General features: G+C 36.1%; 1 protein-coding gene across 1 annotated transcript; it reads left to right on the forward strand.

Moving 5' to 3' along the window:
• The first annotated feature begins 7 nt into the window (after positions 1–7).
• On the forward strand, positions 8–10,551 carry LOC128168318 (kelch-like protein 2). Its single transcript, XM_052834549.1, has 12 exons — positions 8–132; positions 745–925; positions 2,076–2,304; positions 3,719–3,894; positions 4,554–4,650; positions 4,767–5,033; positions 5,397–5,514; positions 6,010–6,207; positions 7,362–7,463; positions 7,851–7,979; positions 8,843–8,983; positions 9,098–10,551. The coding sequence occupies exons 2-12, from the start codon at positions 807–809 to the stop codon at positions 9,277–9,279; spliced, it is 1,758 nt and encodes a 585-aa protein (XP_052690509.1). The 5' UTR covers positions 8–132; positions 745–806; the 3' UTR covers positions 9,280–10,551.
• Positions 10,552–10,779: the final 228 nt, after the last annotated feature.

Raw genomic sequence — 10,779 nt, forward strand, 5'->3', positions numbered from 1 at the left:
TATATTGCGCATGCGTGACAGGTGCTCGTCTGCTTTCCTTTTCCGGTTAAACATCAGCATGAAAAAAAGAGGAGAATAAGGGCCTAAAGTCCTCATTTGCTTAATGTTGCAGGCAGTTTTGGATTTTAAAGGGTACGTATTCGATGATTTTAATTATCAATGTTTGATATAACGATATAATTGTTTTACCATGCGTGCTGGTAATAGTTTTCTGTTGGTTTAATCTTTTGTTGACATGGGTTGCATGTATGATAAAATGATATCTATGGTGATGCTGATGTATTTTCCTATCGCAACAAATGATGACATTTTATAACTGATTAAGTCCTCCATTCCCAAGTTTCAAGGATATATTTATTCTTTGTTTAAAAATCAAGGGACCCTCATTTTTTCAAGAATTGTGGGGAATTTATAAGACTATTGGACTAATTAATCTTTGCTCATGCTAAATAATAAATATATATCATATTGATATGCATATTTATAATCGTATGGAAGAACTGCATATTGGAAACTATAATGCAACTCTTTGTCTTTTAACTACTGCTTAGGTTGACAAATGTTACCATATTCTCTAAATCCTTGCTTTTAAATGATTGATACCAAATGAATTTATGCAGACTGGAACAGTCAGTGATTACTGTTGTGTATCATTTATACTGGTTATTGTCATAGGTATACAGGAAAACAAGATAGATGAGTCACTTTGCTGATTCCTGATAAATTTTGATTTTAATTTTGTAGTACTTGCAAAAAAATAAGCCAACAACTTCTTAGCTGATGGAGTGAAGCAATAAGCCTGAGGCATGTCTACCATGACAACCATGGATGTCCGTCCCAAGATGCACAACATCAGGGATCGTCCAGCTTACAAGCACCCCCAGCACACACAGAAAGCCTTCGAGGTCCTCAACCACATGAGAAGGTAGGGGTCAACCAGTGATTCTTCTAATTTACAGGGCTGTGAGATATGCCAGCAGTAAATTTTGTTACTGTTGCTACCCAGGCACTTGTTTCTGCGATAAAGTTTACCCCCTAGTATAATAATAACGCGAAGTATGTATCTCTGAATTCCATAGAGTACCCCTTTTGGAACTGTGAGTTGCAAACATATTTGCTTTAACATTGTCTTCTATGAAAAATAACCTTCAAAATTATATATGGCATGCTTGGCTTTATTTTCTTCAATCTGGATTAACAGCATCCAAACATTGCACGCTCACCCTATAGAATATTTACTATGTACAGTACTTTATATTTTTAAAAACCCAAACTTATGTTATTTTTGAGAATTGTGCACAGATCTTTCCTTCTGTCTGAGTTTCAAGTTCAATCATCTATTAAATAAAGTCTCCTCCAGTTAAAAGAAAACAATGGATAAGAATGAGATGTTATTTGTTAAGAATGTAAAAAATCATTTCCTTTCTATGCAACCATCTTTACAGCAAAAATTATAATTTTAAAGTAATTATACTTATTTGGTTATTATTTTGGGGGGTAAATTTTTGTTTTGGGGTATTGCATTTTTTATGTCTGGCAAAAAATAAATAAATTCTAATCCATCCAATCATATTGATCATTTATCTCGTGGTGCTGGGAATTTCCTTAATATATACTCTAATTTTTTGGCATACACAACTCATTATTCAACATTTTATGTTGTGTACCAGTAAACCAGGGACTTTTTTGAAGTTCTATCACATCAGCTTAAGAAAATCATTTTTATCTTCTTGTTATGTTATTAAACTACAAACAGAACTAAGCATGTTATCCTTATGCAGTTTGCCAATCAGACTTTTTAAAATTTGGACAAATTCATTCACACAAAAACCTTTGAATCCTATAAAAAGACAAACCATGTATTTTGACCAGTCTGCTTCAATTTAATTCCCAAACATAAGTTTAAGTCACAACTGCAACCTATTAAGTCACAGCTCTGAGCCTTGCCAAATATAACAGTTATGAAATGCAAATCATCTTCGTGCTATGACTATGAAGAATCTCATGTACAAAAATGGATAGTTTTTGATTTAATATTAAGCAGTATAGCTGAATGTTAATGCTGTGTTTTTCAGGCAGAATCTGCTGTGTGATGTGACAATAGTGGTGGACACTACAGAGATCCCTGCCCACAAAGTAGTCCTCTCCTCCTGTAGTCAGTATTTCTACGCCATGTTTACTGGAGATCTAGCCGAGGCGAAGTCAGACCGAATAACTCTACAAGAAATAGATCCAAAGGCCCTCATACAGCTGATTGACTTTGTGTACACTTCAGAAATCCACGTCACGGAGGAGAATGTCCAGGTGAGCTATTATTTTGTCCAGAAATCCACGTCACGGAGGAGAATGTCCAGGTGAGCTATTATTTTGTCCAGAAAATCACGTCACGGAGGAGAATGTCCAGGTGAGCTATTATTTTGTCCAGAAATCCACGTCACAGAGGAGAAAGTCCAGGTGAGCTATTATTTTGTCCAGAAATCCACGTCACAGAGGAGAATGTCCAGGTGAGCTATTACTTTGTCCAGGGTCCGTAGAATTGGAATATTTGAAACATAATGTGTTCAAATTTCCAAAAGTACTCGTTTCATTATTTATGTTCAATAATTACCAAGAGTGGAAAAAAAGTGTTGTGTTGCATTTTGATTAAATTAATTATAAGCAAAACAAGCTAAGGGATTCATGAAATAAATTTTTAAAAATTATGGACACTTGATTTGGAAAAATGTGTAGGTGTTGAATTAGAAAATTATTGATGATATTCTGACTGGTATTGGGTTCTGTAAATGGACCCAAAAAATGATTAAGCCAGGAAAACTGCTGCACTTAATAGAACAGAATCACATAATTCTAGCAAGAATGTTATGCCTGATGAAGGATGGGTAGTATACAGCTGGTTGTTACCTAACATTGCTGGAGTGCTCTGTACTTCACAGGAAAATAAAAATAGTTGGGTTTGGAAATGGTGTTGTAGTTTTCTCAAGTACCTCTCCAGTACAAACACAGAGAAAGAAAAAGTATTAACAGAAAAAGTATGAACAGAAATGCTTTTTGTTTATAATTTTACAGAACCACTTAAAACTTTTAGGAGTTTCATGACAAAGGAATTTTTGTTTCTGTAAATACTGAGTTGTGAATATGTGATAACAGGTCATTTGTTAGGGCCGTGCCACGCAGTTAGTGCTCTTTGACGTGCTTGTAAATGTGTTACAGTGACCTTGGCTTATTTTGAAGATTAAAGGTCAAGGTAAAAAAATCTTTGTCCCTTGCATAAATCATCACAAATGTTCTCTATCTGAAAGGTAGGCAGTGACCTTGAAACAAATTTCTAGGTGACAGGTCAAGGTAAACTTATATCTATCTAAAATACTGGTCTTGAGCATATTTTTCTTTCTCTTGGCTGAATCTGACACATGATTTACTTGAAGTATGCCAGTGGGTAAAGTGAGGGTCAAAAGTCAAAGTCAAAGTAGTTACTTTTTAAACCTCTTGTCTGTGCATATTTTCCTTATACTTTAACCACGGAGTACCAGCAAGCAAAGCGTGTGATTCTTATTATCTGCTAGCAAGACCCTTTGAAATGACCACCATCTCAATGATATCTAGTTGCATCTATATCCATGTAAGACTTTTGGGGTACCTTCAGATGCATAGTATACTTTTGACTTCAGAGTTTATGTTGCATAATTGAAATAACGTTGCCTTTTATGTGACTTTGCAGACTTTGCTGCCAGTTGCCAACATCCTTCAGATCACGGAGGTCCGAGATGCCTGCTGTGATTTCCTACAGTCCCAGCTTCATCCCTCAAACTGTATTGGAATCCGGGCCTTCGCTGACCTTCACGCCTGTACGGAGCTTCTGAACTACGCCCAGACATACACAGAGCAGCATTTTGTGTAAGACTTGAGCAAGCTTTTCACTCAGTGATCTCCAAAATGTAACTGCTAACCAACTTTTAATCTTCTGTGAGAAATTTTTGCGAAGTTCGCAAGAGCCTCTTCATCGCATATATTTTTTGCTGCTAAGCAATCTTCGCCATGTGATTTTATTAACATGTTATAGACGAGACTTGATCATGAAAAGTATATTCCATTAATTAGTTCATCTCCAGAAATCGTAAAATTAAATTATCTTGAATAAAAGTTGTGTCTGATTAAAATCAGCTCTTCTGATACGCTTTCACTCTCAAACATCTGAAACATCCAAATGACATTATGATAAACCAGTCATTGGTGGGCAAAACTCTAGCCGCCAGAAAATTTTGAGCATTCATTCAAGGTGGCTGAATGTGCATAGTATTTGGTTTTTCTTTTCTGCAGACATTCGAAATCTCACTGAAAAGGCTTGAAAAATATGTACTGATACTAGAAATGTTAAACAGAAGATACTATGTTTATAAGGCTTAAATGAAGTTCATTTAACAGCCTGCCTTATTTTTTGTGTGAATTACTTTATATGAAAACAAAATTTTATTTTTATCACACGATGTTCGATATAATATATATGAGGACTGCCCAGCATACACCTGTAGCTTACGTGGCTATTTAACTTTCAGAGATGTGGTTCATTTTGATGAATTCCTCTCCCTGAATGTGGACCAGATATGTAAACTGATCTCTAGTGACAGGTTGACAGTTGTTACGGAGGAACAGGTAAAGGGGGATAACTCACTTCATGCCACTGAAAGCTTGTCTATCATTTACTTAAATATTAATTTTTTTCTATGGAAAACGTTTCTTTTCCAATATTTCTGTGATTACATGTGTAGGTTTATGAGGCAGTGTTGTCATGGGTACAGCATGATTTGACCAATCGGCAACAAGAAATTGACCAGCTGCTCGAACATGTGCGCTTGCCTCTGATCGCCCAGGAATACCTGGTACAGAAGGTGGAGGAGGAGCCACTGGTAAAGACCAGCAGTCGGTGTAAGGACTTCCTGATAGAGGCCCTCAAGTACCACCTGCTGAAGACCGACCAGAAGGCCGTGTATAAGACACCCAGGACCCTCCCCCGCACCCCGCTCGGACTACCCAAGGTACCGTTCAGTAGAGTCAAGGGCTGTTACACTGAGATAAGACATATATAGTCCTTGAAACTTCTCATTGAAGGATATTTCTGGCTATAATTTGATCTAAATGAAAGGTATTGTGCTGTAAATGTTTTTAATAATATGTGTTTGACTGTATAAATTTTATTTAATTTTTCAAATAATATGTACATACCCGGTATATACAATTTCATGGAAAAATGGTTGTTTTATTGATTGAAAACACTGAATAATTATATGGTAACAGTAAATATTTCTAAGTTTCATTATTTGTGTTGGTGATGGAATGACTTAGTTCAGTGTCTCTGTTTCATGTGACGGTGTATGTTACTTATAGTGACTTATATCTAGGTTTTGTTGGTGATTGGTGGACAAGCTCCAAAGGCCATCAGAAGTGTGGAAAGTTACGACTTTAAGGAAGAGAAGTGGCACCAGCTGGCTGAGATGCCGTCACGGAGATGTAGATGTGGTAAGAATTTCATCCACTGATCTTCTTTTTCCATTGAAGTGAAGGGCCTCTGCTGCGGCATTTCATCACTTTGATGTTCTTATAAGTTTGTTTTACAGAACTGAAAATTTATATCCTCTGGCAATACTAAAGGTATTGTTAAGGGATCAAAGAAATAATGAATAAGAAATCCATGGGGTAAGAAATACATGTTTATCCATTGTTAACCCTTTAGGTGTGTATAATCTAAAGAAATTAGGAATTAGAAGTCAGTGTGTTAAAAATTATATCCACTGATGACCATGTAGAGGGTATTATAGAGTCAAAGAAATACTGGTCCCAATGTTACAAACTTTCCTCATGTCAGCCTCAAGTCTGAGTTTACCTTAAATTTATGCACTTTTCTTTTAAGGATTTGAGTTGAGGACTGAGTTGGGTCATTTAAAAATTTAGCTGATGGCGGGGCCTGAAGTAGAAATAACATATAACTCATAGATGGATTTTTGTTATATTCAGGGGTTGCAGTGATAAATGGACTAGTGTATGCAGTCGGGGGATTTAACGGTTCCCTGAGGGTCAGGACAGTGGACGTGTATGACCCGGTCAAGGACATGTGGACGTCCTGTCCTAGCATGGAGGCCAGGCGGAGCACCCTGGGGGTGGCCGTATTACATGGAAATATCTATGCTGTTGGAGGCTTTGATGGGTCGTCAGGTTGTTTATAATACTGATTAATTGGTTATTAGCATTTAAAAGAATGGAGAATTAGCAGTGGTTGTTTTTTCATACTTGAATGTATGTTCATTCTAGGGTCTGGGGCCATAAAACTTGGAGAAGTTCACCTTTAATCTTAGTTTCACTTTAAAAAAAAGAATATATACTGTAAATTCCTAATTAAACGCGAGGAATTTATATCTGCGTAAAATCACAAGAAGCATCCCTCAAGGATTTAAAACCTCGCAATTATTTTCTGAGACTTGATAACTATAAGAAATATAGATAAATGTTCCGCCTTCACGATTTTATATTTACATCTACCAAGCATAAGTTCCTCTATTTCTTACAGAAACTTATAGTTAATTCATAGCTGTATAGAAACAGCCATACTGAAATCTACGCGCCCTATTTATCGATTGGTCGAAATCTACAGCGGCTGAAAGTGACAGGACTGAAATTGACACGCCCTGTTTATCGATTGGTCTGAACCTACAGCGACCATAGTAAAATCCCGGACTGCACGAAATAATCATGACGATGCCAGACTCATAGTCTCACAGGAGACGATTTGGCTGTTTCTTTTAGCTAACGTACTTTTGTACATTAACAGTAATTAAGTGAATTTTACTATACTAACTTTTCATAATCAGTTTATGAATTAGTTAAAGAAAGATGTTAATATAAACAATAAGATGCTTTCTTTGATGATTCATGCGGGTTATGAAGGTAGCGATCATTGCAGGAAAAATTTACATAACCCGCTAACGCGGGTTATGTATTTTTCCTGCAATGTCGCTACCTTCATATCCCGAATGAATCACCAAAGAAAGCATTTTATTGTTTAAATATTCTCGCGATTTGATACAAAACAGCGGGATCGCGGAATTAAGTACTAGCGAAATATAAGGAATTTACAGTATAGAAAAAGGAGACTGACTTTGATCAAATTAAGCTGTTTTAAGTTTTATGAAATTGAGAAGTATGGCCACTGGACCAGATCTCAAATGAATTTTAAGATGTCTTTATAACCAGTAATTAAAATTAATTTATGTCTTTCACAAAATAACACATTATGTGTATAATGAGAAAGTATTTGCAAGTAGATATTAAAACAAGTGTTCTGGCATCATCTGTATTTTCCTGTGTTGTAGGACTTGACACCGCCGAGTGTTACGATGTCCGCTGTGGAGAGTGGAGGATGATCTCACCCATGAGTACCCGTAGAAGCAGTGTGGGGGTAGGAGTAGTTAACGGTAAGTAAATATCACACTTCATGAAGAGAAAGAAAATTTTTACCTCAAGACTCTTAAACATTTAGCAAACTATTGACTGGCATTTGGTTGAAAAAAAAATCCTGTTAAATTATGAATGGAATGAAAACTCTTTGACTCAATGATGCAATAACTGTTTCACTCAATGATGCAATAACTCTTGGCTAATAGAAAAGAAAACTTTTGACTCATGAAGGGAATTAAAATCTATTTAAATATGGATGTTCAGAAAATTCTTGATTTATGAATGATAGGAAAACTCTGTGTGGTGATTGTTGAGAATTTTAAAGTTTTTAATGATTGACATTATAAGATGACTACACAAATGTTTTGTCTTGCCAATAAATTGATACCTCTATCTCCCTCTAGGTATGCTGTTTGCTGTAGGGGGGTATGATGGAGCGTCCAGACAGTGCTTGAGTTCTGTAGAGTGCTACAACCCAATGACAGACATGTGGTCCCCGGTCGCTGAAATGTCGTGTAGGAGGAGTGGTGCAGGTACATATCCAGCGTCTCTGTTGACGTCAACTTTTTATGAACATTTTTAACTCCTTCTTTGAAACCACTTGTGAAACTTGCCACAAAGCATATTTGTATTAAAAAAAGGATATAAGGATAATACCTTTTTTCAAGGGTAGATAATAAAGAAATATGTCAAAATGACATCTTTTGATGAACCACTTGTCAAAATGACATCTTTTGATGAACCACTTGTCAAAATGACATCTTTTGATGAACCACTTGTCAAAATGACATCTTTTGATGAACCACTTGTCAAAATGACATCTTTTGATGAACCACTTGGCCTGTAAAGATAAACCTTATGTCAAAGCTTTGTCACTTAGTGCGATTCAGGTTTATTCAACCTTTGACCCCTTAATCAAATACAGGAATTAGGAGGGGTGTGAGGTTTAGCATAAAAAAGTAAAAGTCTTAAAAATCTTCTCAAGTACTACAATGCTTACACTTGTAATTTAAATCTGAAGACATTGTGATTTAGTGTAAATTCTTGTGTTTAAAGTGGGGATTTCTATGTATGAATATGAAGAAAAAAAACTTTCCAAATTCTTTTCTCATAAATTAACATGAACATGCTGCAATTATATCACAGTAAAAGCATCCTCAGATACTAAAGATTTTTATTAGAACCTTGACCCTTTCTGTTGGGCTCCAGGATGCAGAAAAAATCATTAAAAATTTTCATCCAAAGTATGCTAAATAATATTTGTAATGCAAATAAAGGAAATTTAGGGCTATGTAAAGGATAATATGTAGGGGAATACAAATACACAAACACAGTCTTTAGGTAAATTGTTGCTCAGGTGAGGAATTTCACCCATGTACCTTGATCTTGTTTACAGGTGTGGGAGTAGTGGATGGGTTACTGTACGCGGTGGGCGGCCATGATGGACCGTTAGTCAGGAAGAGTGTGGAGGTCTACAATCCGGACACCAACAGCTGGTCACAAGTCAGTGACATGCACCTGTGTCGCAGAAACGCAGGTAGGTCCTTGGTTCTGAAACTGCTTCCTTATCTCAATTGACCTTTAATCAATTTTAATCCGTTTTATATGATTTGTAGTAGTGAGGTATATAGCTATGACTTATTATATGTAGGTGTGGTGGCTAATGGTGGATTTCTGTACGTGGTGGGAGGGGATGATGGATCATCAAACCTGGGCTCTGTGGAATGTTTCGATTATAAAACCAACCAATGGACACTCTTACCCTCCAGCATGATGACCGGTCGCAGTTATGCTGGGGTCACGGTCATTGACAAACCTGTGCTAGAGATTTAAACAGTGGTCAAGGTCATAGATAAACCAGTGCTGGAGCGACATGCTGGGGTCAGAGTCATGGACAAACCTGTGAGAAATGTAGACTGGTATCGTTCATTAACAACCAGTGCTGGAACTCTAGGCCGGGCACCAGTCAATAAATAGTGCTCTCTAATTCAAGGACCACAACTCTTCAGATCTTCAAAGCATTTTTGACTGGCATTAGGAAAAATCCTTTTATCTGTGATAGCAATCTGAAGAAAATGATGTGCAATATTTACAATGGCATGAGTTTCTGTGTTTTGTTTCTGTACATGTATTACATGTATTTAGCCTATGAGGTGATTTGGTTCTACTGTTACTCACTGATGCTTATTATAACCTGTGTGTGTTGATGTGTAAAGTACTGGTACTTTGATACAATCAGTGCAGTGCTTCTATGTAGATTAAGATATAGACCCAGTACACCCTGTGTTGATAATATGGGTGACTGATTAGCACTCTCTTTGTTATTCCTCCTTGGAAAAATTGTAACAGTTACTATACAGTTGGTTTTTATAAGTAAAATATTGTGTGAAAGCAGTGAGATACTACATTGTATGTTTTCAAGCTTAAGAGATTTCAAAAGACATATCCTTGTTTCTTGGTCCAGACTTTTACCATTCCTTTATGTAAGATGGATTACATGGAACATCAGTTTATGTATCTGTTAATCTTGGAAATATTGATGTAAAAACATGGTGACAGTTTAGATGATCTTTTTGTACTTGTCAAAGAATAAGAGACAACCATGTCTTGGCTGGTTTATGAAGTCCAGTTTTATTGATTCAGAAGCTTTAATAAATGGGACCAAAGTATTGGTACCAATTGTGAGTATAGGGGCCACAAAGTACTTACCCCATAGTCTTTTAAGTATGGTTCCACCATATTTGAGACAACAGTGGCAAAGTATTATGTCTCGGTTGAAATCTCAGTGTTGTGCTTATATACAAAACATGAAATATGCCAAAAGAGGAGATTTTTAATACTGTTCATATGTATCCCTTAGAATGATTGTGTATAAGTTGTACTCTGTCTTTCCATACTGAAATAAGAGGTTGATTAGGAAGTGTTCGATGTATACATTTGTTCAGCACCAGAATTAATGATTCGGTGAGAATGAACTTAATGGTCGGGGTTTTTGTTTGAGATGTATGAGGTTAAGTATATTGGGGATCAAACTTTAATTTATATGTGTATTGTTGTTTACTATATGTATTGCATATTGTATTTAATAAAATATGCAAAAAGGTATTTCTACTCATTTTTTGGTGTTTCGGAATGGAATATCAATGTATTGAACAGATTGATTTTTTTTGGTGAAAGTTATTGTTATTATTTTACTTCCTCCTTAAATGATCTTCCCTTGAAAATATGACACTCCTCACACTCTTTATCCTGGCTAGAATTATAAACCTAGCTGTCAGTTCCAGGGGTTTGCTAAATATAACGGGATGAGAGGAAAATTCCATTGGGGATTTG

Source organism: Crassostrea angulata, chromosome 10 (assembly GCF_025612915.1).
Source record: "Crassostrea angulata isolate pt1a10 chromosome 10, ASM2561291v2, whole genome shotgun sequence".
In the NCBI taxonomy this organism is placed as follows: Eukaryota; Metazoa; Mollusca; class Bivalvia; order Ostreida; family Ostreidae; genus Magallana; species Magallana angulata.

What these genes read in the sequence shown, in the direction of transcription:
- LOC128168318 (XM_052834549.1), top strand. Translation starts at nt 807, where the DNA reads ATGTCTACCATGACAACCATGGATGTCCGTCCCAAGATGCACAACATC. An exon ending in GTCACGGAGATGTAGATGTG is followed by an intron (nt 5,515 to 6,009) that starts GTAAGAATTTCA and finishes TGTTATATTCAG; the next exon opens with GGGTTGCAGTGATAAATGGA. An exon ending in CCTGTGTCGCAGAAACGCAG is followed by an intron (nt 8,984 to 9,097) that starts GTAGGTCCTTGG and finishes TATTATATGTAG; the next exon opens with GTGTGGTGGCTAATGGTGGA.